We start from the raw sequence: 27,117 nt of genomic DNA, 5'->3' as shown, positions 1-27,117 counted from the left end.
ACAAGCACGTGCAGTCATGACCGCAGACCGGACTCTCGCTGCTCACGGGTGACCTGTTTGTTTTTCCAAGGTAACTTTGAGGGGGGAATCGGATAGGCCAGGAGTTGCCTGGCGCTCTGGTACTGGTGGTGCGCTTGGGCCCCCAGAATGAGTCCATCTGCTGATCCGCAAATCCCAGTTCACAGACCTGTGGGCGTTGCCTTTGTTTCTGCCTGAAAGAAGCCTGCTTCAGGTCCTGCTTTTGGCGTTCAGTGGGCGGGCGTGTTGACCATGCGGATCAGTTCTGCGCCCCGTTGTCCTTGACTTGGCCATGTCATGTAGCAGAGTCATCGAGACAGCAGGCATCACAGAGGACAGTGCGCTGGAGGTGCGCAGGATCTGTAATACCCATTGCCTGTCATTCCAGAACTAATGGTTTTTATTCTCCTTTATTTATCCTTCACCTCAAGCGATATTCTTAGTCTCTTAACATAATTTCATCGTTATCACTGAGCAGAATTAACCAAACAGCTCTGGTGTAGATCAGAAGGAATTCTGCGTCAGTATTGATACAGGTTTGATCATTCTCCCTCAGTAAAGTAGGGGTGTGTGATCTGTCTTAGGAGGGGATTCTGTTAGTGTTTCTCTTGATAAAGTGCTTTTTAAATCAGATGTAGGTTTTCTGACAGTGGTAATCAGTTCTATACAAAATACACGCATTTGCTTACCATGCAGTCCTGACTGAAATAGCACATTCACCTTGATAGGTAATTTTCCTTGACACATCCTTACTTTTTCATTTAGTAGTAGATAATGTCTATGATTCACACTGTAATATCAAATGATTTTGTAATTTATTTTCTCGTATCTTGTTTGAAGGGCTTTTTATCAGGCATGGCTGATCAGACTGCCATTTCAAAGCCATTTCATGCTCTTGTGTAAATTGTACCCATGACAGAACAGTAAATACAGTGCATATACCTTACACTTCTACAGTTGCTTTATGAAAATGGGGAGCAGAGTTTTGCTGTGCTGGAAAAACTTCTTGAATATCATGAAGGAACAAAATAAGTGTATGACTATTTCGGGTGCTTTAATTCCACATTAACCTGTGTAAATTTACATGAAATTTCCGGCAGCTGCTGTAGGAATTTACAAGACTCCTGTAAGAGTTTGTAAAGCCTGGAATAGTTCAACAATGAATAGGAGTTTTAACTTACAAAAGCAAAAGGCTTATTACTTTCGTTTATGATAGCTACATGTTTTGGAAATGGCTGGTTTGTGATTTTTATATCTGTTCATTTTAATTTGGATTGCGATACTCCACATGTCCTGACTATGTGTGGTGGAACCTGGAAATTGCGCACATCAAGCCCCTCACAATAAAAAGCTCAAGCTGGAACTTAATTAACAGGGAACGGCGGCAAGAAGCTTCTCCTTTCAGTCTGCCGAGTGTGCGGACCTCTGCACTGGGGGCGCAGTCACCTATAATGATTGTTGTTGACACATTTGTCGGTGCCTCAGCCGCGCAGTCTGTACCGCCAGAAGTTTTGCATGGTAATTCTCCGCGACCAGCTGTTCGGCAGCTGCTGTTGTTTTATCAGTCCCACTTCTAAGGGTTAAACGTGTCTGCGCGTCCTTATTTCATCTCACCCCTTCTCCCGCGGAGCTGCGGCGTGTGTGGTTCTCGAAGCTCCGGCGCCGGTCGGCTCGGTAACAGCCGGCCCCTTTGACAGCGGAATGAGGAATGCTGAAAAATACCGCGAGTACAGATCTCGGAGGCTCCTGTGAATCTAGAACGGCCCTTCTTTTTCTCTCCGGTGTGTGCTGCGAGCCTGCCGGGACGCGTGCGTGAGTGCGCGGCGGAGAGGGTGGCCGTGCGCTTGACGCCTGGGGCGCCACAGGGAGCGTCGCGGAGTCCCCGAGGCCCCATGGGTGGGGTTTCGGGAATTCGGAACGCAGCAGCAGCACATGACCCAGCAACCCACGGAGTGGGGACAGACAGCGGGATCTCATAATAAACCACAACATGAATTTCCTTTCTACAGGGGCTGAACAGGAGCAGCGTCGATTAACCTAACGTGCACTTTATTCCTTCTTCACAGGAGAGTACATCAAGAACTGGAGGCCGCGATACTTCCTGCTGAAGACAGATGGCTCGTTCATCGGCTACAAGGAGAAGCCGCAAGACGCAGACCTGCCTTACCCTCTGAATAACTTTTCTGTGGCAAGTAAGTCAGCCCCCTTTCAGCCTCTAGTCTTCAGCTGCGCCGTCTCTTCATCTTCCCGGAAGAGACCCACGTCACCCCAACCCCGGCCTCAGGCCCATCCGGCTTCTGTGGGGTGGCCTGAAAAGTGTTTCTTGTGTCCTTTTCAACGGCCAAGTCCCTTCTGTTAATTGGCAGCCCCGTTCAAGGCAGCTGAGATGGGAAATCACTCCCTGAATACTGAAACAGCCTTGTGGAGAAGGTTCCCCGCTGTGCGTCAGTGCAGTGGTGAATGAATCGGGTCTCACAGATCTGGCAGCAGTCTGGCACAGCGGTCAGGTTACTGGACCGAAAACAGACAGTTGTGGGTTCAGATCCTAGGTGAGATCCTGCTGTTGTGCCCTTTAGCCAGGATCTTCACCCAGATTGCCTCAGTAAGGAGAATATAGAGCCACAGCATCCCTTTCTATATATCTGCACACGTGAATATAAACATATTCAAATGTATTTATTAATAAATAGCTCCAACTGCACACACGGGTGCAAATGTCTGGCAGCCAGACGGATTAGTAGTAATTAGATTGTTGGTGCCCCTGGAGGACTGGGCTGGTGGGGAGTGTTCTCTGTAGCCCCTGCCTCACTGATAAAAGTGTGTTTCAGGAATGGCAGGTAGGTATTTCTTAGGGTAGAAGGAGAAGATTGAGCCACAGGAGCACTTTCTATATATTAATCTAAATATTAAATTTTATTATGGCGCCTTCTGTGTCATGCCTTGTCACGCCATGACCACCCAGAGTACGTCACAAAAAGCCGGGCTGGAGTTTAGGAGTGACTCGGGACAGGAGTGCGGTCACAGCCTTAACGGCACTGACCCTGGCACTGAGACTGGACTGCTGGATGGTCACGAGGGGTACTAACGTTTCTGGACAGTCTGAGAACAGGTCTGCTTCAACAGCTGTCCATTATTCTGTTAAAAAGAGTCAGCTCCGAAGGAAAAGGTGTTGTTTTAAGATGCTGTTTGTTTCAGATGTTGCATTGGTTGCGCGAAAGAAAGTGAAAACGGAGCCACACTGCAGGGCTTGGCTTTGCACATTCAGCTAATGCCCCCCTCCCCCACGGGGCAGGCTGCCCCCCCAGTGAGGCACTGATACCACAGATTCGGCTATTGGTCAGCGCGTGCGTTACAGATCTCACAGTCTGAGTGTTTTTGTGAGCACTGTGTGGGTGAGTTTGCCATGTATGCAGCCTTGTAGGAGAGGAGGAATGGGCGGACTGTGCTCAGCCTACAAGACCCTCAGCACACCACCCCCACACATGCCACTGTGAGCCGATCCAGTCTCTGAACTTGGTGCAGAACCTGCAGAAGAGTTTTCGAGAACACCGCCCAGGTCGGTCTCTTTAAGAAAGACATGGCGAGGCGCAGATCCACCTGTCTTCTCTCCCACGAGAGTGCGTCCCAGTGCTCACTCCCTTGTTCAGTGACGGAACACTTTGCCGTGTTGGAGTAGTGATGATGTTCAGATGAGTAAACTAGCACAGCCAGTAGTCATGGACACATCTGACCTCTGACCTCCTAGTCTGGGGCTGTGGTTCTGTGCCTCGCCTGGGGAGAAGCACGCCTGCAGAAGATGTTCCTTCACTCCTGTCCGTGTGGGGGGGAGAGTGTGCGTGGGTAGCTCCACTGCCCACACCATCCATTTAGCTTGGAGAGAGAAGCCTGCCAGTGGTTCACATGCAGACAGGTTTACTGTGGTTGTTCACACTCCACTCTGTAGCTGCCTACTGTATATCCTGCGTGGAAAGACCTGCCAAGTCAAATGAAAATAAACCTGCTCTATTTTTTAAAAAACTTATTTCTTAAGATACTTTTATGTTTGGATTTGCATCACTAGTGTGTTTCCCACCTGTTACATGAACAGCTGTGCTGGGTGTGAAAGTACAGTGCTGTGTATCTCTGAGTTACTGTGCTGGGAGAAATATTGTCTCACAATTGCAAGACAATAGACTCCTCAGCCAGCTGGGGTGCTAAGTATGTCACCTCAGCAGACCAGTTCACTTGAGCAGTGGACGAGGTGGAGCTCAGGACTGTGAAACGACAAAACTTTTCCGTGTTCATGTGGTCATAATACCCCACCGAGGCACAAAGTTGATAAGACATCAGCCAGATTCTTTTGGCTTTTTTACGGAACTGTGCCCTCAGGGTCCCTCTGGGCCGGGAGACAAGGAAAGGATTTTGTGCTGCTGCAGTGCAGGCAGCAGTAGAGTTGCTGTGCTGTCCTGAGGACAGGCTGATTACAGGTTAGATCACTGAGGTTTGACTGGCTGCTGGGAAGGCTTTTCAAACAGCAGAGTTGTGCATCAGTAGTGATCAGCACAGCATCTTAACAGATAAGATGAGGAAGTAACGTTTGCAAAGCAAATCATCAATGTGGGCAGCTGGCCATAAAAATAGATTTACAGTTTTTACAGTACATTGCACACCTAAAGGGCTGTTACTTTCATGTTTTGCGTACACTTTATATATACTGAACAAAAAACATAACTTATAACTGTTAGAAAGAAACTTATCAGGAAAAAGGTACATTGACATTTCATGGAACAGACATGAGTAAGTTCATTATGCAGATTAAAGTTTGTCATAAGAAGCGTTGATCAGCATGGAGTAATAGAGTGTGTGACCACTATAGAACAGTGCAGACTATACAGTACATTTGCATCATACTGTACACTTTGAACCAGGTTGCAGATGATGTTTTGTGGAACTCTGTCCTATATCTTCTGTCCAGGATTATGCCTGTTCACAGGACTCCAGTCACAGAACCTTTTTGCATTTTTCTTTTTTTTTCACCACACTTGAGTTTCGAGGAGTTAAATCGGTTCATTGTGCCCATTTAACTCGTGCTGATGGTGATTTCGTGCTTATGCAACAGTCAAAGCCACTTGAGTATATCACAGTCACGAAGGATCAATGAATCAAAATGATGCCACAACATTTAACAAAGATCTGTATATTGTGTTATTCTAACTGTGCCCTACCTATGGAAATGCATAGTTGTGCCAGATGTTTGTGTGTAGAATGCAACTTTAAAATGCAGTATTTTACACATTAGGGAGAACGTGAAATAAAATGACATTCAGTTGTTCTGAAAGCTTCTGTAGTATAGGAAGTGTATATGCGAGTAACTATTAATGTTAAGAGTTTATTCTGTTTCATTTCCAGTGATTTGGTCCTTTGATTAGCTGTCATTGCACAAACCACAAACTTTTACTCTTGCAGCAGAAATAAATTAAACCCCAAGCAGATGATCCTCTGTGTTGCGGTGGAAGTGACAGATTCTGGGCCTTCTAATTGGCATCTTAGCTTTCCTTTGCAGTTTTAGCTTCAAGCTAAACTTGTCATCTGTGATCAGAAATGTTGCAAAGTAAACAACACAGTATCATCAACCTTTTTTATAAAAGGTGTTTTTTGTTATTTTTTTCAAGAATCAAATTCAACTCTGACATTGTGTGGCAGAGCAGATTTAAGGCCATAAAGTGTGATTAAGGTTTTTGCTTTTTTGACATGTGACCTTAACCATGTTGTAATTAACCTGCTGGCCTATTTTTAGGTCCTCCTGTGGTCTTGTTTCAGTTGAATTGGCTGGCCAGGAGGCCTCATTAGAAACTGGCATTTGAAACAAACTTCAGTGTGCTTGTCTGTTGTGTATCGTTTCTGGTAATTGCAGTGTTTTCTTTTTCTTTCACTTCGTAACGTTCACCATGTTGCATCGCTGTACTCGCTTGCTTCTTCTCTCTGTGCGGACAGTGTCTCTTGCTCTTGCAGCCCTCATGGTGTGCTTGTGCGCGTCGGTGTGAAGAATCTCCCAGCGTCGTTCGGCTCAGCTTTGTAGTGGTGTTCACTGCACACGTTCTCTCCAGCTGTCGATACAAATTTCACTTATGTCGTACAAGTCCTTGACTTGACGCCTTTCAAAGTATAAACCAACTACCATTTGGTTAGTGGTAGGCCCAGACAAAGTTCATTTGAGAAATTGTGACCAAAGCACTGAAAATATGGCCGTTCTGTTGCTGCCGTTAGTGATGGCCTCCTTGATCTAGCCCTGCACTAGAGCAGCCTGGTAGATGCAAGGTGCACAGGTCAGACAGCCCGAGCGGCGCTTGCTTAGCTGTTTCGGGATCCTTTCTGTCTCACGGCTGCCACTTGGAAATATCCGGGAGCAGAACGCTGGTGTGAGCGTGTGTGTCTCGTCCTGCCCTTGCAGAATGCCAGCTCATGAAGACAGAGCGACCAAAGCCCAACACGTTCATCATCCGGTGCCTGCAGTGGACCACCGTCATCGAGAGGACCTTCCACGTGGACACGCCGGAGGAGAGGTGAGCACCGTGCTCCGCCCGAGCGATCACAGGCCTCCTGGCACTGTGGGCTGCATTTTGTGGGGGGGGGGGTGAAAAGCGACGTTGAACTAAGGAACAGCTGTGCGGAATCCTGTCTGTGGATCGCAGGCCTTTGGCGAGAAACTAAACCTGTTCACTTGAGTAATCAAAGTAATCCTAATCATTTACATAACCTTTTTAATTAAAATCTTAATAGGCTGCATAATCGGAATAGCCTGACACAAGAAACCTGAAAGATTGATGTAAAGCCACTCTCTCAACAAGCGTTCACGTGTATTGTCCCGCCAGTCTCCACTGCGCGCTGCTTGTGCTGAAACGACACTGCGCAGCTTGTGCGTCGCGTTCATCTTTCGTTTTAAGGCTGCAAGATTAAAGGTGCTTTTGCGCATTATATTTCTTATCACACATTTTTAAAAACAGAATTGGATTTTAAGAATGCTGTGAACCCAGTGCTCAGTGTCCCTCTTGAGAGGGAGAAAGAGCTGCAACCTCTCTCGAGCGCACGTGACTCGAGAAAACTTCGCCGAACCCCTCGCCGGACTCCATCGGAGTTGCACGGACTTTCCTGGCGAAGACCCAGGAGCGACAGACTTCAGCACCAGGAGAGAGCACGGTTACGCCACCAGCTGGAAGGCTGCCTAGTGGTGGGCAGTGCCATTATTTCTCATTAGTGAAAGATGCTAATTAAAAAAGAACGTGCGACATCTAACCTTATCGTTCTAAACTCCAGCGCGTTAAAGGACGTGCACCTCCCTCTTCCCCAGTGGAAAGTATCTCTTCAGCCTCGGCTGGTTTGTTTCCGTGAACCATGTTGTTTTTGTGAACAATGTAGAAATATGCAGCTGTGTCTCCTTCACAATAACTGCATCTTATTAACAATAAAAAAACATTCATGTTAACCTTTTAGAGTTATGGCTGCAGTTTCACAATTAATCCAGAAATAACACCTAAATCCTCTTTGGTTTTCATGTTAAGAAATGTAGATTAGGTGGTGACCACTAAGACCCCCAAGTTAATGAGACTTTATTAAAACCCATGATTTTAAAGGTGACTTTATCAAACTAAAGGCTCGAGATAATAACTGCTTTTACATATCAGTGACTTGCTGTGAAGTTGTCCGAGGAAGTTGTTAAATATAAAAATGTAATAACAATTATGGGGTCTGAAGTCAAATGTAAATATAGATGCTTAACAAAGAAGCATGTCTGTAAAATTCATGTGCAGGGTGACAGAGGGGTGTGGCTGTGAGCAGTGTGGTTTCACAGCTCATGTATCCCGGGTTTGATTCTGGAGGCGAGAACCTTCTGTGTGGAGTTTGCACGCTCCCCCTGTTCGTATGGGTTTTCTCTGGATGACCAGTGTCCTCCTGCCTCTTATGACATGCTGGCTGTGTCAATGGATGCCTCTAAATTGTGGGGCTGTGTCCTGTGATGGGGTGGCGTCCCGTCCAGGGACAGGCCCTGCGCTGTCACGACTCTTGCAAAGAACAAGCAGCTTTCTGATCATGGAGCATCCCAGAATGGAGGGATTAGTGTGCGTTACAAGACAAGATATTTAGCATTTGTTTGAAGATTAAACATTTGTGTATGAATTTTAAAAACATTCTATCATATTTGAACTGAGCAAACTAAGTAAACTAAGCACATTGCGAGCAATCATTAATTATTGTAAAGCAGACTAATTATGAACAGATGGAAGCATGTTCTTTCTAACTGATGGGCTGGCTATTTCATCATCTCCAGTTTTTGACATCCAGTGATCTCGCATTAAGTCAGATCATAAGAACCTTTTTTTTTACTTATTTACTAATTACACAACTCAGTCAATAACTTAAAAGATTTGCAAACATGCTATAAACTGGTCTTTGTTTAGGTTGTTTTTAAGAATGCACAGTGCACAGGTGTTCTATTGGTTATTTTCTGTTGTGCACTTTGGTATTATTAAAGTAAATAAATTAAAGTAACATCTCAATATTGAAAAATAATGTATACCAGCAGATCAAACAAAACTCTTACAGCATTGATTTAAAGGCCTACATAAATACATGATTAAAATGTTGAATTGCTGTGTGTCTTTCATTTTACAGTTTTTCTTACCCTGTGCAAATGTTGCAAAATGTTGAGAAGTTTTGATCGGTGTTTGTGAAGGTGCCAGAGAGCTGCAGTCATTAGTGCTGCGACTACAGTACTGAGACATCAGCGAAATGCCTTATGTCTTGTCTACTGTGACCTGCCTTGTCTGAACTGCTGCCAGTCCTCGGCAGGCCAGATCCTGCACCGTCTCAGGAACTGCAAACCGCTGGAGACGCAGTGCACTCGCTGTTAGAGCCGACCAGATGTTGAAAAGACTTAACGTCTTCGCACTGACCTGCCTGTGTATTTGTCACATTTGTCCGGTATTCATTACCAGAGCTGGAGCAAAGTTATCGTCCTGAGCCTGTTGTTTATTTTCTCTTCTGTATGACCTCGTGATCCTGGAGAATGTGCCCTGGGCGGACCTGCGGCCGCATGTGTGCCCGCGGGCACTTGGCGCTGTGGCGCGAGGAGTCCGGGGGCAGTCGCTGCTGCCCAGCTGATGGGTGCCCTGTGCTTGCAGGGAGGAGTGGACGGAAGCCATCCAGACCGTAGCGGACAAACTCCAAAGACAGGAGGAGGAGCGGATGAGCTGCAGCCCCACCTCCCAGATCGACAACATCGGCGAGGAAGAGATGGACACCTCTACCAGCCACCACAAGCGCAAGGTGAGGGGGCCTCCGGGGAGCAGGGCAGGGGTGTCATTGTGTGTGCCTGGGACCCTTCGATTTCGGGGTTCCTTCTGAAGCACTGTGAGCTGCCACTGTCTCGTCACTGAAGCTTGAAATGGAAGCATGTGGGCAGGTGCTTTCCCTTCCACGAAGCTCCTCTTGAATCATTGCAAAATGGTGCAGAGAGCTTAAGTGAGCCTGAGTAGATGGCATTGTTTCTGCCAGTGAAACTTGTCTTTCCTTCTCTTCACCCGGAGGTTGCTGCTGTCCAGAGGAAGCATTTTTGTTGTGTATTCATTGCAGGACAAGAAAGCATGTCTGTGGTAGCATGGATTGGAACTAATTTTTAACCTTTTTGCAGCTGTACTTCAAAAGCATTTAAAGGTTTTTTTTTGTACATTAAGAATCCCAAGTTATTTTATTGGTATACCTATGGTGACGTGGAAGAGCCAGTTGTGTGTTTTTGCCATTTCGGCTCCTGTCTGTGAACTGTGTGGCCGCACAAGGACCAGCCGGCCTGTAGCAGAGCACCTGCGCTGATTGGAATAGAAGTGTGTCCCTCATTGACAGCCCTTACTCCTCTGTAATGACAGTATCATGCAAGATGAGAGAGAGTTTGAGTTTTAATGCTTCTGATTATATTTGCTACTTATGACAGTCTCCTCTTCCTTTTGTTGTCTAGACAATGAATGACTTTGACTACTTAAAACTACTGGGAAAAGGCACTTTTGGGAAAGTCATTCTGGTGAGAGAGAAGGCAAGTGGGAAGTATTATGCAATGAAGATCCTGAAGAAGGAAGTAATTATTGCCAAGGTAGGTGATCAGGCACCGTGTTAAGTCCATTCAACCTGTCTTGCTATATGTGGAGATTAAAAGAATAAAACCAACTTATTTTTAGTACAGGGAGTGAATATTTTGAAGATGTTCTGAATTTGTGTATCATCTTGTCGTTCACCAGCTGCAGTGAAAAGTGTTTCCCAAAAATCCTAGTTTCCTTCTCCTGGTGTCCTTCCTCAGGACCTCTGCCAGCTAGTCTTTCATATTGTCCCTTCTGAGGTTTCCTTTCCTGACCAGGAAGCCCCTGGCGGTTATATAGTGCCTTGCGAAACGATTTACACCCTTCCTAAGTTGAGCCCTTTGGTGAAATTACAGAAAGATGCATACGCATTTTTTTAATTCGTATTTTGTTCATCACCTGAATGCTCAATCCGAAGACTTGTAGAGGTAAGAAATGTTACTGTAAATCTCAGTAAAAAGTAAACAAATGAAAATGAAGCTCACACCTGAAGAAGGCTCCACGGCCGAAACGTTGTGTTTTCTTTCTTCTCTTTTCAGCAGGGAATAAACCTATTACTTGTTCCTTTGTAGCCTACGCATGCTGACGCAGCTCCCTACCTGAACTACTTCAAAAAATGAAAATGGTTGATTGTACAAAGACCTGTGAACCTTTGACTAAGTCTCTACCAACTTTGTGCAGTTTTCATGCTCATTCTGGGCAGATTTGGTGCAGATTTACCATAGATTGTCAGTAGGATTCAAGTCAGGACTGGGACACTCAAGGACATTCACTTTCTTATTCTTAAGACCCTCCAGTATAGCTTGCCTTGGGACTTGGGTCATTGTTCCTCTGAGAGCTGACTCTTTGTCCCAGTTTTAAGTCTGAAGCAGGTTTTCATCACCTGACAGATGGACTGTAGGAAAACAGGTTTGTTTATTCTCGGTTCATGTGAGCGACTTATTATTGGGCACAGATAGAGGCCATACAACTAATCGTGTTGCTTGTCAATGTAATTTTATACACCTAATTTTAGGTTTGCCACAGCAAACTGGGTTTGAATACCTATGCAGTCATAATTTTTGCATTTTTCTTTCACATAAATTATCTGTTTACATCTTTTTGTTTTGATTTAAAAGTGTGGAGTAGATTGTGTATATAACAAATTCATTCCTATTTCAAAGTGTCTTGACTACAAGCTGTAAAGCAACAAAATGTGAAAATGGTACAAGGGTCTGAATAATTTTTCAAGGCACTGTATACTGTTAAACTGTGAAAACAGAGCAATTTGTGTAAGTAAATAAACCCTAAACCTTTTATCTACTTAGTCCTGATATAAAGATGATTTTTAAGCAGTCCATCAGTGCTGTACATGATTTCTGAAATGGATATTTAAAATGGGAAAATTCAATTTCTTAGAATAGCTACTTCATCTAGCTGATACCTTTATTGAAAGTTTGCACACAGTTTCACAGCTGGGTATGTTATCAGGGCAGTTCCTCTCTCAAGTGGGGTTTGAACCCACCCAGCCTTTCGGTTATGAGCTCAGGACTCTGACCACTGCGCCACCCTGCTGGCTATAGAAGGAAATTCCCCTGGCAAAGGTAGTTTCCTCTCAGCCCAGTCGAGCTCACCTGTTGCCCAGCGTCAGTCCAGGTTCGAGCTGTTGTGTGTGTGTTACAAGAACGCCCAGGTGGCCAACCTTGCCTCTCCTGTTTGTGTTTCTCCAGGACGAAGTGGCTCACACGCTGACGGAAAGCAGAGTGTTAAAAAACACGCGACACCCCTTTTTAACCGTGAGTATTCCACCGTGAGGCCCTTCAGAGAGCCGACTGCGCAGGGAAACTCTCGACCGCTGCAGGTTGTGATTCTGTATACACAGTGCCCCAAGAGACTAATTATAATTTAGTGAATAAACTGTTGTAAATTAACAGCACAAATGCAGCTCTACATCTGTTGAGAACTCACCACAGACAAGTAATTGTAGTGACGCTCCAGATGTTGTTGTTTAATGCAAAACACACATGCCAGGTTGAGCAAAACAATTAGATAAAGGCATGATTGTGTTGTTTCGCCTTCCCCCTCTGGAGTAAGATTTAAGGCTTTGCGCTAAACTGGAACAACTGGTGCTTCAGTGGGGTTTCTTCTGCACGTATGGAGATCTGGTGTTTCCCGCGAAAAAAATAAAGCGTTAATTTTCGAGACGGCGTGCGCTCGGGGGAGGCTGCGCCGGCTCCGGCTCCTCTGTCCTGAGCAGGTCCTCCCCGTCCTAACGAGAGTGTCTTCTGTCCCTGCTGCAGTCCTTGAAGTACTCCTTCCAGACCAAGGACCGGCTGTGCTTCGTGATGGAGTACGTGAACGGAGGAGAGGTGAGCAGCCCTGTGACACCGCCCTGAGTCTGGCGCCCCCTGCAGGGGGCCTGATGCAGGGCCTGGGGTGGGGCATTGCTTTATTGCCACTGGAGTCTTGGTATATAATGGTCATGCAGCCCCTTTCCTGTACAGACTTCTCAAAGTGCTGCGTAATGAAAGGAACAACAAAGAAGCCAGAGTGCATGAATACCACAATAACACAAGTGAAATGCAGTGCTATTTCTTCATGAACCACAGAGGAGAATTAAAATTGATCTCTCCTTGGGCTTTCTAGGCCAGTTCTTGCAGTTGATGGATATATCCAGATAACTCAAGTATTTTCTGTCTTTGAAGTGGAGAAAGTACAAGATTTGGATTGGCAGGGACAGGCAGCTCCAGTGCATGCGGACCGGTCTGTCTGTTCACGGCTCGCAGAGGCGAGATGTGGCTTCTTACCCAAGCGATTGGCTCTGCACCATCCCTCGCCGGCTTCTGCGTGCCCTGCGTTCCCCCGTTCAGACGATAAATCTGTTCTCTCACTCTGTACACAAATCACATTGTTTTTCTGTTATTGAAATCGTTTTGTTCTCAGTTTGTACTATGCATCATAAACTTCATACTGTAAGGTACTGATGTTTCATTTGCCGTCAAAGGTTTTAATTCAAACACTGTTAATATTATGGTATTTGCGCAACAGCCTTAAAACAGCATTATTAAAGTTCAAACTTTACAAATTCAACTTTTGTTTAGCTGTCACTCCTATCTTCTGTTCTCTGTGTTTTTTACAGTCCTGCAAGTGTATATAATCAGTCAATTATTCATATTTACCAAACGCTGTGCACCTAATTAATCACGATAAACTGTTTGAAACGCCTCCTAATTTGGTTTTAGGCTGGAATGCCTGTCATTAGGCTCTGACACTCTGCCTTACTTGTGATGTAATGCTGTTTCAATGCAAGAAAGTTGGAAAGCAGTCGCATACGGTATAACAGCAGCAATATTTTGGAGAAATTGAATGCCAACTCTTTTTTTTTAATCTAAGTTGATAACCTATTAAAATAGAAATGTCATTTGCAGTCACCTTTTGAGACTTATGTCCGTGCCACACTCATGCAGTCTTTATAGACTTAGTGCTTTGTCTGGCTATTTGATCAACAAAATGTAATAAGAAGAGTAATGGATAGAACTTTAATAGGGGTTTATTGATGCATGGATTTCGAGTCACTAAAAAGAGAGGTTTTGATAAGGATTTTTCTTGTTGATTTTGGGTTGCCCAGTGATCTCCGTCTGTTGGTATCCGGCTGGGCTTAGAAGGTTAGCGGAGAGGGAATGTGGGGAGGTGTGTGCAAGATAAGAAACCCTAAAAGGAAGAGAAGTACTTCTCCTCAATCATATTTGGTCAATTGCACGTGTTTTAATTCCATTGGTGAAAACTTTGATGCCATCCGGTTTAATATCTACACCAGACAAGATTGCAGAAGGCATGACAGATCGTAACCGAGGCAACACGTTTGAGACTCGCAGGACACATGAAACCTTGCGAGACTTCTCCACAGACATTTCTTCCAGGAAAAATAAGAGGAACGCTCGCCTCTTTATTATCACGTTGCATAGTTCAGGCTTCAGGGTAGCCGTGTCTCCCTGCCTCGCTGAGTCGAAGTGGTAATGTAATTAATAGTTTACACACTATTACACACCTTCTTCCGAGATGGCAGTGCGGTGTCTTCCACAGGGTGGGCTCTCACCGCTTGCCCTGGCTGGTTCCAGCTGGCGGTGGGCAGGAGTGCTCTTGAGAACAGAAGAGTCCAGCCGCTCTGAGGGGCTGGAGCCCATGTGAACCATCAGCCCTGACAAGGGTGGGACACATGCCTCTAGCCGCCAGCGTAGAGCTGTTTGACTCCAGGATTGCCAGTGACTGTCAGAAATAAGAAATAAAATGCTCCTTTCTCCCATGCAAATTGGCGGAGTAGCCGGAGCAGGAGACCCAGAGCCTGTGACTGTTCCTGGCAGCTGAATGTTCGGTAGCGTTTGGGCTTGTTACAGTTACAATTGGGCATTTCTTCTATAGGAAGTCACACACAGGTGAAAGTAAGAGGAATTAAAATGACTTTCCTGTCAGGTATCAGTTACTGCAGATTAGATAGGGGTAGTGCATTATCTTTTATGGACACTTTTAACTCCTGTGAATGACAGCTCCTCACTGTCCCCTGCCCTTTGCCATCCCTCCAGGCTTACCAGGGCTCCTGGTCCAGGACGTTTCAGATTGTTCTGTCAGGGCCATGATGACCCAGAGCAGGAATAAAAGGAAAACGGGATTGTTACAACTAACAAAAATCTGCTTTTGTATTTGGTTATTGGAATTGAGGCCTGTGCATTATGAGTTCTTTCAAGATGCGCGGTTCTCGGATGGTATTATCGCTTAACGGAGACTGCTACACCAGCTGCCGCTGTTGCAAGAAGTCGTGAAGTTGAGTCTGTGTCCTCGCCATGCTTGCTGGCTTCAGTCAAAACCGTCCTGACTGTGCTAAAAATCCTGAGCCCGGGCCTCCAGCTGAGGAGCGAGCCAGCGCATCAGGCTGCTGGTGTGGCAGTGGAGCCCTGCTCACGCGGCCTCTGCCATGTGCTCTTCCTGCTGGCACTTACCTTGCTGAAAGCACAAGGGAGGTGCGGAGACCCGCCCACGCCTCGTGCTCGGCGCCAGGCCGCTAGATTGAGCGCCGTGTCGTTGCCTTCATGGGAGCCCAGCGCCGAATCCCGAGGGCACCCTGTCCGGAGAGATGCAGGGTGGAGATGGTACACTTCTCTGTTAAAGCCGATAGTTGTCAGAGCTACATGGGAGCAGTCAGGATGCTAGAGCAATCCTTCTCCTTCGTGTAAGACATTAACGGGCTTCAGACCTTCTGAATTCTAACACAGTAAAAGTCGTTTTGTATTTGAACCCACATGAAGAGCAAGTAGACGTTTAGATAACATCCCTGCAAGCTGTCGTTTCGTTTTTCAGAACCAGGCAGAATTTGTACCTTACACGTGGCGTCGACACAACGCGGTTTTCCCCAGATCGATCTGTTTTTAGTCGGACGCTGAAGCTTTGCCGTCTAGAAGGCCCTGGCTCAGCCCGTGCCCCCCTGCGCGGCTAGGAGCCGGCCCGCCGCTGCCAGCGCTCGTGGAGAGCGGCCCCTGTCCCCGAGCGGCCGCACGCGAGTCTGGAAACGCTCGGGCACGTCAATTAATGGGAGACAGTTCGGAGGCTCCAGCAGTAATTTGTATGAGGAGCTGCAGCCCAGAGGAGAACGCCCAGGAATCCGACAGAGCAGCTCGACATCTGAGAGGGGAGAGCGAACAATAATTGCTAAAGCGCCCTCAGCCGCTGTAACGGGGGGTTAAACGACTCCAGCGCAGAACGCCCTTAACGAGATTGGTACATTGATTAAAATGCTGATTTAACAGACCGCTCCAGCTCCTCTCTGGAAACCTGGAGGAGGATAAGGCAGATGCTGTCTAGGTTTGCCGTGGGTCCTCAGAGGGCTTGCGATCTATCATCTCAATATGGCTATGGGAAGCAGTTTGTGTTTGTGTTAATTTCCCCCACTAAATCAGTAATTATTGCAATCCTGTCCCCGCTGTTTATCCTGCAGCTGTTTTTCCATTTGTCGAGAGAGAGGGTGTTCTCGGAGGACCGCACGCGCTTTTACGGGGCTGAGATCGTCTCCGCTCTCGACTACCTGCACTCCGCCAAGATCGTGTACCGGGATCTCAAGGTAAAACGCCAGAAACTTCGCAAGCAATCAGCAGCCTGAAAGTTTCTCAGTGTGACAGCCATTTTTTTTCCCCTCCTATTTTTCCACTTGGGGATGTGGAAAATGTAATTAAAATTTACAGGCTTTGACGACGATTGGGGAGGTGGGGGGAAGGTTAGATTTTGGAAAACATCGAACTCCTGCGCCTGTGAAAGACGGAGCTGGGTTTCGCTTACAGCTTTGGATGGGCAGAGCTCACACTGCGCCAAGAAAAGAAGGCTGTGCAATTAAAATTGGAAGGGCCTTTCTGGGCGAATTGCTTTAAACATTCAGAGTTTCATGTTTTTTTTTCTTACTGCATCTTACAGCAGTTTATGTAAATGTTAAGTATGTATTTGTTCACATAGCTCCAAAGATTAACAAGCATTACTTATGCTTCAAAGGAAAAACAAGTTCAATGTGTTTAAACACATCTTCTCATCCACATAACGTGTAATGCAAAAAAAAGACATACTTTGTAAAAATGTGTGTGGAGAATGACAGCTGTGAGATGTTGTTTTACCACATTGAACAAGAAACAAATACAGAGATAGTAAATGTTTAAAATATTCCCAAATAAGACTTTAATTTATTATTTGATATAAATAATGTTGTGATTGTGCTTTTTGGCATTGGACACTACGGGGCTATACATCGAAATGCAGAAGGACTGAGGTTGCACAGGTTAAGTAAGTTTATCTGTGGTCAAAAGCTGATGCAGTCTGAGCCTGGCCTGTTCCTCTGCTGCTCTGTGGCTGCTCAAAATGTAGTTCTTGAGGTAGGCAAAGCTGCTGTGTCATTTTAAATTCCAGGACACAAACGTTTGCCAAAGTCTCGGAATGTAAGAAAATGGTGCTGAAGGCACCTGAGGTCATTTTGTTTAATATTTTCCTAAGTCGTCTGCTTAGTGTCCCGGCCTGTTGCATCAGGAGCATAAGATGCACATCCTTCTTTGGACAAGAGTGGTGTGGATCTACATCATGGACCTTCAGTTTAAATAAAAAAAGTGGATCAAGACTTTTTTCTAACCTTTATGTACTTATCTGCAATTCTTGTGTTTTTTTCCACCCTGCAGCTAGAAAACCTGATGCTAGATAAAGACGGTCACATCAAAATCACAGACTTTGGCCTTTGTAAAGAAGGAATCACTGACGCTGCTACCATGAAGACATTCTGCGGCACTCCAGAGTACCTGGCTCCTGAGGTAGAGAACTGTCCCTTAAACTGCAGCTGATTCCCCGCCCTGACTGTTATCATGAGGCTCGAATACTGTTGAGAGGAGTGAAATTAGATCGTTCCCAGTGCTAGCTGGTTGGGTAGTAGGATGGAGCTGTGATGAGGCCTTGGAGCTGGAAGGCTGTGGTTCAACCGCAGATCATGGCAGAGTGGGCATAATACTCTTGTATCCTTGGACAAGGTGCTTTACTCAGACTGCTCCAGGACAATGCTCTGCTGTGTAAAAGGACACTCTCTAGGTTGTTGAGTGAGACTTTGTTCTTCGCTGACTTATTGAGTTAAATAAAGATTCATTTATATTAATATTAATGCGTCACATTCATATCATACTTTTTATCTGAACGCCACACAAAACCTGTTCCAGGTGGGAGCAGGCTGAGTTCATCTCCAGCTCTTCACCGAGTTAAACTGACCTGAGAAGGGAGTATTGTAATGGGATCATTAACACCTGAGCAACCTGGAGACCCTCTGTTGCCTGATCCTACTACATAATTTCCAGCAGCGGGCCGGTTGTCCTTAGGAGCGAGGAATCGGATGGGAGACCAGGCAAGATGCCTTGCCATCTAGCAATAGCAGTTGCTGATACACGTTATGCCATTTTGTATTTATCGATGAGCCATGATCAATCAACAGTGAATCACAGGAGCTGGGAGCTGTAGTGAGAGGTGTCTGAGGGACAAGGTCCCCTTCTGGGTGGAGTGACCGCTGCATGTTCCTGGAGTGTGACCGGAGACACTCATTCTCTGGCATGTGGCTGGCATGGCCTCCAGTGTTGAGCTCAAGAGGAAGCATTGTTGTTGCTATCAAATGTAGGAAGTAATGGGTGAGAACAGACATTCCCACATCAGAGTCTTGACCTGGAGGCGGATTTATTACTGTGTTTCTGAAGGGCAGAACCACATCCATTCAGCAGGGCTGCTGTTTAAGGTTTCCCAAAGTTCACGACTATGTGCCGCCTTTATATATTGTGGAATGACAATACTTAACTTTGTATGAAGACCTGGCCGTGTATTAGATTAAAAAAAACAGTAGGAGTGTTACCGGCAATTACCAAGTGCAATAGGAGTAATATTTAGATGTGGACGGTAGTTGTGGCTTAGGAACATGCTTAAATTTTGTGAGCTCATTTCTACAAAAGACCACAGAACAATATAGGGAAAATTTGTTCCCATACCAAAAACAAGTACTGTACTAGAGGCTCTGAGCAGCACAAACCCGCCCTATTCGTAATAATTGTTCATATGTTACATTCCCCATACCTAATCAGCAAAAGGAAGAAAAAAAAGATTGAAAAGCAGAGCTGCTGTTCAGAAAATGCATATTTATTGAGCGCTGAAGATGATGGCGGAGGGGATGGGGGTGTCGATTCCACTTGAAAAAGTACGGAACACAATTTGGCGAAGCTCTTTGTTTTGCTCAACCCGCAAATGTGCCAGGAGATAATTTGAGTGTTGGTTATTTTTCACAAGAGTATGTGATTGCACAAAAAAGTACATGCTAAATAGAGGCAGATGGTGACAGATGGGGGAGGTTGGAAGGAGGTGGCTGGGAAACCTGGAATTCTATACCGCCGTCCTGGTGTAAAAATAACAGAACACTCTCCGCGCCAAGTTAGAGAGATGCAAAGTAGTCAGGATTAAAAAAAAAGATAGAGCGAGAGAAAAAAGCACTCCAGTCCTTTGGGTTATGAAAGTAAAATTCAGAAAGATTTGTCTTTCATGTTGTGAACACAGTTTTCCTGTACCAGAGGGTTTCAGCAAGGCAGATCAGATTGCTGCCACCACAGTAAATGCTCCCTTTCTTAATATCCCCCGTTCTTTAAGTGGGTTTCTTCTGTTGCCTAAAAAATTAAGAAAGGAGACAAATGTGAGGGGGCCTTCAGCCAGTCGAGCCCTGCTCAGCTCATCTGAGCTTCTCGCCCAGCTGTTACCTGAGAGAAACCAGGGTTTCAGCTGGGCAGCTTGTCCAATACTCCCACGTCCCTTTGTGTGTGGGGGGGGAAAAAAGTCTCTTGTTCTTGGTTTTAAATATACTGTATGCGTCTATAGTTTAGCATGTCTTCTGGTTCATGTTTCACTGTTCTGAAAAGGCCCACTGAGCTCAGTGGCCCAATTACCTTTGAGGATTTTGAATACTTGTATCAAGTGCCATCATAGTCTTCTCTGTTCAAGACTGAAAAGATTGACTTCTCTTATTCTCTCAGCATAGGGCACTCCATCTGGATCCATCTGGAGTTGTCTCATACCAACAATAGCACTTTTTTATGGATCCTGTTGTATTTTCTTTAGGAAAAAAATGAGGAAATTTTGTGTGATTAAGAGTAAACAAATTCAGCAGGATGAAATGACTACATGAGCTGGTGTATATAAATGTGCAAGGCTGTAGCTGTAGCGATAATAATCCCCTGTTAACCCCAGTAGATGGTAAATGGAGAAGATTTATGCTACTTGATGACAAGGTGAGCAGGCTTACACCATTGTGACAGACGAGACAAAATGGTGACATTCTGAAACAAAAAACAATGAACACCCCTGGGTGGGAGAGTGTAAACAAGTGCAAGTGTCATACAGAATTTCAGATTCAGAGTCGTTTGTTGGCATGACGGATGAGTTACAGTGTTGTCAAAGCAGAAAGAATGTAGAGATACAGCTGAAGACTCCCTGAGTTAAGGCGACGGCTCCAGCTTCCTCTGCAGAGTTAACAGACACATGCATGTTAGAAGAGGCGCACAGGAAGTCACATGATTCGGCAAGAGGTCCAGACATGTCTGGTTGATCGGACAGAGTAGTGTGAACCTTTACTCATACTACACCTGCTCACTGGAGAACACGGTGACGAGACCCTGGAAACTGCATTTTTAAACTTTGTTTTTAGGCTGGCTCCTGCTGAAATAAAGTGGAAAAATATTTCAGCTAGTGGTTGAAGTGGAAGAATAATTTCGAGAGTAGTTTTTGCCATTTGCCATTTTACTGAATGCTAAAGTCTAGCCGGGAGCATTTAGCTGCCACCACAGTCGTCTGGAAAGTCCTGTTAAGCACAGGTCCAGATTGCTCATGAAGACCACGCTTTCGAGATAGATGTCCGATTGTTTCAGACAGCGCTGGAAGAAGGGGTCTTTCGGGCCACTGCGTGATTGTTCAGCTGGCTGTGAAGTCCCAGCATGCCCCTGTGTGCGCGGGGAGTGAGCGAGGGGGCTGGTGCAGCCAGAGGCTCCCGCGGCCAGCCATGCCAGGGGGCTGTTCCGCGCAGACGCTCCGCCACATGGCCAGCGGAGACGGGGACTGCTGGAGCAGGGGGCCCACACCGGCCCTGGGAGGACTAATCTCTTCTCAGGCTGTTTCCTCTCTGCCGTGGTCTGTCGCAGGCAGACGGAGCCACCTCCCTGGGGTGTCCACAGGGCTGAATTAGAAAACGAATAGACTTCTTGTGCTCTCAAACTGAGAGCAGACAGGGAGGGCCAGAGAGCTGTGTGGTAGGCGATGTGCCCGATCGGACAGGCTTGGTTTCTGCCTTGTTCTGGGTCTGTAACAGGAAGCTTGTTCGTTGAATTTTTAAAATGACTTCTTTCACGTTGGCTGTGGAGGAAGTCGAACAGGTGTCCCCTCTTCAGCAGGGGGTCTGTCAAAATCCCATTTTAGGTGAAATTCCTCCAGTGTAGTTATACCATGTATATGGTAACTGTTTAACTGCGTGAAATGCTGTCAAAGATCATATTAAACTGGGATCAGACGGTTCATGTGTGTGAGAGCTGCGTCTTTGCCCGCCAGACCAGGGAGCTCTAGTGGGCACCTGGCAGAACCAGGGCTGCTCATTTTAATGTGGCAGAGCTCTACCTCATCGGAGAACAGCTGTTACTTTAGGTAAAAAAGTCTGGCTCTCTTCTTACTGAACTTATATTATACTCTTTATTCAGCGTGTCAGTCAGTCTGACACAGATGTCATTCATCATTCTAGATTAGTTAATTGTAAGAAAATACCGTATACAAATGTACAGTATATTTCTATTTTTGTTGCTTGTTTCTGAATGGTTTGTCACATCCTTCTTGACAGCTTGTATTGTAGTTATCTTGAAGGTTTTGGAGGATGTAACATCTGGTACTCAGAAAACCCAGAAACTTGTGTTGTTATTCCAGGAGAGTTGAGATGACAGGGAGAGTGGGATAATTTTCATCCAGGTTTGTCTCACAGTATAGATTAAAAGATGTGCCGTCGTTATTCACAAGATTTGCAGCATATGCTTAACTGGCCTGCGTCCAATCATGGTTGTCATTAGGTAGATGTATTAATCACTGTGTGCCGTGATGGATGTTGAAACCTCATCCAAATGAACAGGAGACAAGGCAGCTCTTTCTTGAGCTCTTTCCTGACGCACAGCTGTGGGCTGGCGGCCTGCCTGAGCCCTGTGCCGCAGGTCAGGGGTCAAAAACCAAATCAGATCTCAACGGCGGGCCCTGCTGGCACGAGACATGTCCCCATGGTTGGTTGGTTTCCCAGGACGGGAGACGCAGGCCTGCCCCTGCAGCTCCAGCTTTGTTAATGAATTAATAATTACTAATTCCTCACACTTTTATAGCGCTTTTCTGGACACTCCACTCAAAGCGCTTTACAGGTAATGGGGACTCTCCTCCAGCACCAGTGTGCAGCCCCACCTGGATGATGCGTCGGCAGCCATAGTGCACCAGAACGCTCACCACACACCAGCTCTCAGTGGGGAGGAGAGCAGAGTGATGAAGCCAGTTCAGAGATGGGGATTATTAGGAGCCCATGAGTAGTAAATCAGCAGCCATCTTACCCTGCAGCCCACTGAGCCTGTTCAGGACCTGGATGGCTTGTCACCCTGCAGGCTTGGAGCTGCAGGGTGACATGGCTGCTGGAGTTTATTCTTGTGGAAGAGGGAGTTCCGCTCCCTCCTTCCATTAAATAAGCCAGGATTTCTGCTTCGGGTAGCGAGGGGGAGGCTGAGCGCTTACCTCCTCCTCAGTCTGTGGGTGTTGGTCATGCAGGCTAAACGGGCACCAGCAGAGGTGCGCTGGGGGACCATATCTCCTTCCAGCCATGGAGGATTTGCAGTCAGGGGTTGCGCTCTGGAAAAGCCCAGGAGCACCACCTTGTTTGGTGGTTGTATTTGCAGTGGGTGAATATCTCAGACCATAAGAAATGGGCTCGTTCTTCCCTGCAGGTTTTAGAAGACAATGACTACGGGCGCGCGGTGGACTGGTGGGGGCTAGGCGTCGTCATGTATGAAATGATGTGTGGCCGACTGCCCTTCTACAACCAGGACCACGAGAAGCTGTTCGAGCTCATCCTCATGGAGGACATCAAGTTCCCCAAGACGCTCTCTGCCGATGCAATATCACTGCTCTCCGGCCTCCTCATCAAGGATCCCAACAAAAGGTGCGTGTGGCACTGCCCCCTGCTGTCTGGATGAGGCCTGCTCGCTGTACAGCTTGGCTGTCACCTGGTGCCACTGGCTCCTGACTGCTGTTGTGCACATTTGGCTGGTTTGGTTTTGTAGCATTAGAAGATTGATTTATCCTTCTATATCAGTAGGTGTTACAGCGACCCCAGCTAGGAGGGGTGGCCTGTTTAAGTGTATCGGATCTGACTCACGCTCTCGTGAGACTGAACGTCAGCCCTGGCAGATGTTCGAATTAAGTGTTGGCTTTGCAGTTGTGACTTTTTTTTTTCCTTAGATGCTGTCAATGTGCTTGGGTTTCCTGCTGAAGGATGTTTTGTTTTTGCAGACTTGGAGGAGGTCCGGACGATGCGAAGGAGATCATGCGCCACAGTTTTTTCGCAGGAATAAACTGGCAGGATGTGTATGATAAGAAGGTAAGGCTCTCTGCTGCTGGAAGAGGTTTTTCGTCATGTCCAGGGTGGGGCTGCTGCAGCTCCTGGGTTACACAGCAGTGTGACAGTGGGAAGAATCAGTTCCCACCGTTTGTAAATTCAATCAGATGTTTTTCATTGTGCATTTGGCTCTCTGTGTTATGTTAAACAGTTTCTAAGCTGTCTACGTCTATCAATGAACATTTTTTATTGCGGGTGGCTAAAACAGTGTAAACCCATATTTTAACATATCTAATTTAATTTCCAAAGGTGTGATGATGCTTCTCACAAGGGCAGCTGAATGGCCGCTGTTTCAGCCACTTCTGTCTGTAGCCCAGTTCTGGAACAGAGCACTGAGCTCGGGTTTTATTTTTCTTTCCCTAGTTTTGAGGGAGTCTTATCACCCCTTTTCTTTCATGTCTGGTGCTTTTCTTCCAGTCGTGGAACAGGCTGTTGTGAGCCCCCTATCTAAGAAGAAGAGTCCTTCTGTAGATCAAGATGTCTTTAGTTACAGTGTTCCAGTTTCAAATTTGCCATTTGTAACAAAGGTTCTGGAGTGTTTTGCCTTCACTTTGTTACATAGACAAGGCAAGATTTTAGTCTGCATGTTGATAGCATAACGCAGAACTGGGTTTAATTAGGTATGTGAATGGCCTGTTAATGGCTGTGGGTTCGAGTTCCCTGGCCATTCTGGTGTTGCTTGATTTGACGTTGATCACAGCATCCTCTTTAAACATCTCAAAGATTCAAATGGCATTACTGACACTGTTCTCTGATGGTTCAGTCTTACTTGTGCTAAAGAGCACTGTATCACTTGATTGTTATACTTCTGTTTCAACAGCTGTTTGTACTAGAATGCTTCAGGGATCTGCACTGGTTCCTCTCTTGTTAATAATCTGTATGTATGAAACAGTGTTTGTCTTGGTATCTGATTTCTATATATATAAGAGGTTATCACTGAACCAGGGTTGGAGACCCCTGTACTATCTGGACTGGGGCTCTCTAGGACCGGGGCTGGGGACCCCTGTACTATCTGGTCTTGGGATCTCCAGTATTAGGGCTGGGGACCCCTGTACTAACTGGACTGGGGCTCTCCAGGACCAGGGCTGGGGACCCTTGTACTAACTGGACTGGGGCTCTCCAGTATTAGGGCTGGGGACCCCTGTACTAACTGGACTGGGGCTCTCCAGGACCAGGGCTGGGGACCCTTGTACTAACTGGACTGGGGCTCTCCAGTATCTGGGCTGGGGACCCCTGTACTAACTGGACTGGGGCTCTCCAGTATCAGGGCTGGGGACCCCTGTACTAACTGGACTGGGGCTCTCCAGTATCTGAGCTGGGATCCCCTGTACTAACTGGACTGGGGCTCTCCAGTTTTAGGGCTGGGGACCCCTGTACTAACTGGACTGGGGCTCTCCAGTATCTGGGCAGGGGGCCCCTGTACTAACTGGACTGGTGCTCTCCAGTATCTGGGCAGGGGGCCCCTGTACTAACTGGACTGGGGCTCTCCAGTTTTAGGGCTGGGGACCCCTGTACTAACTGGACTGGGGCTCTTGAGGACCAGGGTTGGAGACCCCTGCTATAGTTTTCAGTCCTGTTTTAGCATTGAAACATCCCTTTGCACTCATGGAATATGGCTTAAATCAGATTCTGCACATCAGCTTCCGGGTCAAATCACTGCCGACTGCGTCCTCACACAGTCTGCACTGTCTTGTCAGCGCCCTGCCGCATTGCCTGTGATGACATGAGCACAGTTGAAAGACTGGTTCTCTGTGTCTGTGGAGCTGTGGAATTAAGTGTATCCATAGGAAACTCAGCCAAATACTTTTGTTTGCAGTTGTTTCACTGTTTTCGCTTTTATTTTTTCTGCCTTTCTTCATAATGTGTTTTCCTTTTTTCTGTGTTCTTGCACATCGGCTTGAGCTGCAGGGTGTTGCAGGGCTCTAGAAATGAACTTTGAGCTAAGGAGGATACTCCCTCAGGTTGAGAAGACATGAACTGGTTGTTGTGGTCTATACGGATGTAGAGAAAGGCCCTAGGCATGTTGTGGTGAGGGATCTGTCCTTGGAGTAGGAGTTTGTCACTGACTCGCCCTGCGTCAGCAGTGTCTTGTGCTCTGTCCTTTAGATGAGATGGAAAACTGGGGTCCTGCTGCCTGTGACTCTTCACCAGCAGGGCCTGATGCACAGCTCACCCCTGCAGTCTCTGTAAGTCACTGGTAACAGAAGTCTGTGTCTGCCGGCTCCATGACTCATTTTTCTTATTCACAGCTGATACCTCCTTTCAAGCCTCAGGTGTCGTCGGAGACAGATACCAGGTATTTTGATGAAGAATTCACTGCACAGACGATTACAATAACTCCCCCTGAGAAATGTGAGTATGTTTATATTTGTTTAGGATATTTCGTCTACTTGACTCAGCGGAGTCGTAACTTGAGTGCAGAACAGTTTCCTTTCAAAAAAGTTTTTCTTAAAAAAAAAAACAATTGGGGGCAGAGCGGTGGCTCTGTGGCTCAGGATCTGCGCCTGTTACTAGAAGGTTGCCGGTTCAAATCCCGTGGCTGGCAGAGGAATCCTACTCCGTTGGGCCCCTGAGCAAGGCCCTTAACCCCAGCTGCTCCAGGGGCGCTGTACAATGGCTGACCCTGCGCTCTGACCCCCCAGGCTTCTCTCCTTTCTGTGAGTCTGTGTCTCATGGAGAGCAAGCTGGGGTCTGCGAAAAAGGAATTCCTAATGCAAGAAATTGTATCTGGCTAATAAAGTGATCTCTTAAAGAGTGAGAACAGGGCTCTGCAAAATCAGGGTTCTGCTTTTCTTTCTTTCAAGAGCAGTGTAATGTAAATCTGCTCTCTTTCCCTCCTGGCCTGTTAATTTTTAACAGTGCTGGTGTAGCAACATTGCGCATGCCCCTTCACCAGACAGCCGTGTATGGTCATTCCTTTTGTAGAAATTCGAATTCTGTGCTTCCATTTGCACGCATTCGGAGGTACGGTATGTGTGTAAGCCTGTGGGATTGCCTCCTTTTATCTGCCTGAACAGCAGTCATTAAAAGCCTTCTTTACTGCCTCTGTCCATTGGCCTGAGCTTTGCTAATTTGGCGACAGAAAAATGTCAGGTAATCAATCAGCTACTGTGGTGAAGAAAGAAAGAAGTTTAATACCGTTCTCTGCAGCGATGCGTCGGGTCCCTGTCCTGAAGCTGGCAGGCTTGTCAGAACGTTCCATGTGAATAAGGCAGTAAGATACCAGAGCCTTGCCATGAAAAGCAGTGGTTTGCCACAAGCTGGTCATCAGTGTTGCAGCAGCACAGCTCAGACCGCAGCTCCTTCTGCGTGGAGTTTGCATGTTTGTTCTGGGAGCACTGGAGACGTGCTGGCTGGGTGCACCTTCCCCCAGGTAGCCTTGACTCTCTCTCCTCCGCAGTTGATGAGGACGGAATGGACTGCATGGATAACGAGCGAAGGCCCCACTTCCCCCAGTTCTCGTACTCTGCCAGCGGCCGGGAGTAGGAGCAGCAGGCCCCAGTCCTGCCCCCCGCCGGTCTCGGCAGCCACCGGAAATCGAGTCTTCAACGCCGCCGCCCCGCGGCTGCCACCACTCGAGCTTCTCCCCGTTTGATCTTTCTCCCGTGTCTTTATTTTTTTTTACATAGACAGGAGAAACGTTTGGTCTTGTTTTTGAAGGGACTTGGGATTTTGCGAGAGGAGCCAGAATCCCTGCTGCCTGACCTTAAAGCCTCTTACAGATGCAGCATCGATGTCAGCTGCAAAGTGCATTTTTTTGTGTTTGTTTTCGTTTTGTGGGCTCACGTAGTAGTTTTGCGGAAG

General features: G+C 46.6%; 1 protein-coding gene across 1 annotated transcript in view; it reads left to right on the top strand.

Moving 5' to 3' along the window:
• The window catches only part of LOC148819849 (RAC-gamma serine/threonine-protein kinase), a 98,940-nt gene extending 72,040 nt beyond the window's left edge, over window positions 1–26,900 (top strand). The window contains exons 3-14 of the mRNA XM_088933784.1: window positions 2,085–2,210; window positions 6,449–6,560; window positions 9,177–9,321; window positions 10,007–10,138; window positions 11,831–11,896; window positions 12,401–12,469; window positions 16,087–16,209; window positions 17,303–17,431; window positions 22,643–22,857; window positions 23,208–23,295; window positions 25,563–25,665; window positions 26,714–26,900. Coding sequence (XP_088789910.1) covers window positions 2,085–2,210; window positions 6,449–6,560; window positions 9,177–9,321; window positions 10,007–10,138; window positions 11,831–11,896; window positions 12,401–12,469; window positions 16,087–16,209; window positions 17,303–17,431; window positions 22,643–22,857; window positions 23,208–23,295; window positions 25,563–25,665; window positions 26,714–26,799 — 1,394 coding nt within the window. The 3' untranslated portion in view covers window positions 26,800–26,900. The remainder of the gene's footprint in view (window positions 1–2,084; window positions 2,211–6,448; window positions 6,561–9,176; window positions 9,322–10,006; window positions 10,139–11,830; window positions 11,897–12,400; window positions 12,470–16,086; window positions 16,210–17,302; window positions 17,432–22,642; window positions 22,858–23,207; window positions 23,296–25,562; window positions 25,666–26,713) is intronic.
• Window positions 26,901–27,117: the final 217 nt, after the last annotated feature.

Source organism: Atractosteus spatula, chromosome 15 (genome assembly GCF_055471065.1).
Source record: "Atractosteus spatula isolate fAtrSpa1 chromosome 15, fAtrSpa1.hap1, whole genome shotgun sequence".
NCBI lineage: Eukaryota > Metazoa > Chordata > Actinopteri > Semionotiformes > Lepisosteidae > Atractosteus > Atractosteus spatula.
The sequence above is the reverse complement of the archived record's forward strand: the minus strand, read 5'-3'. Positions and strand labels throughout refer to the sequence as shown.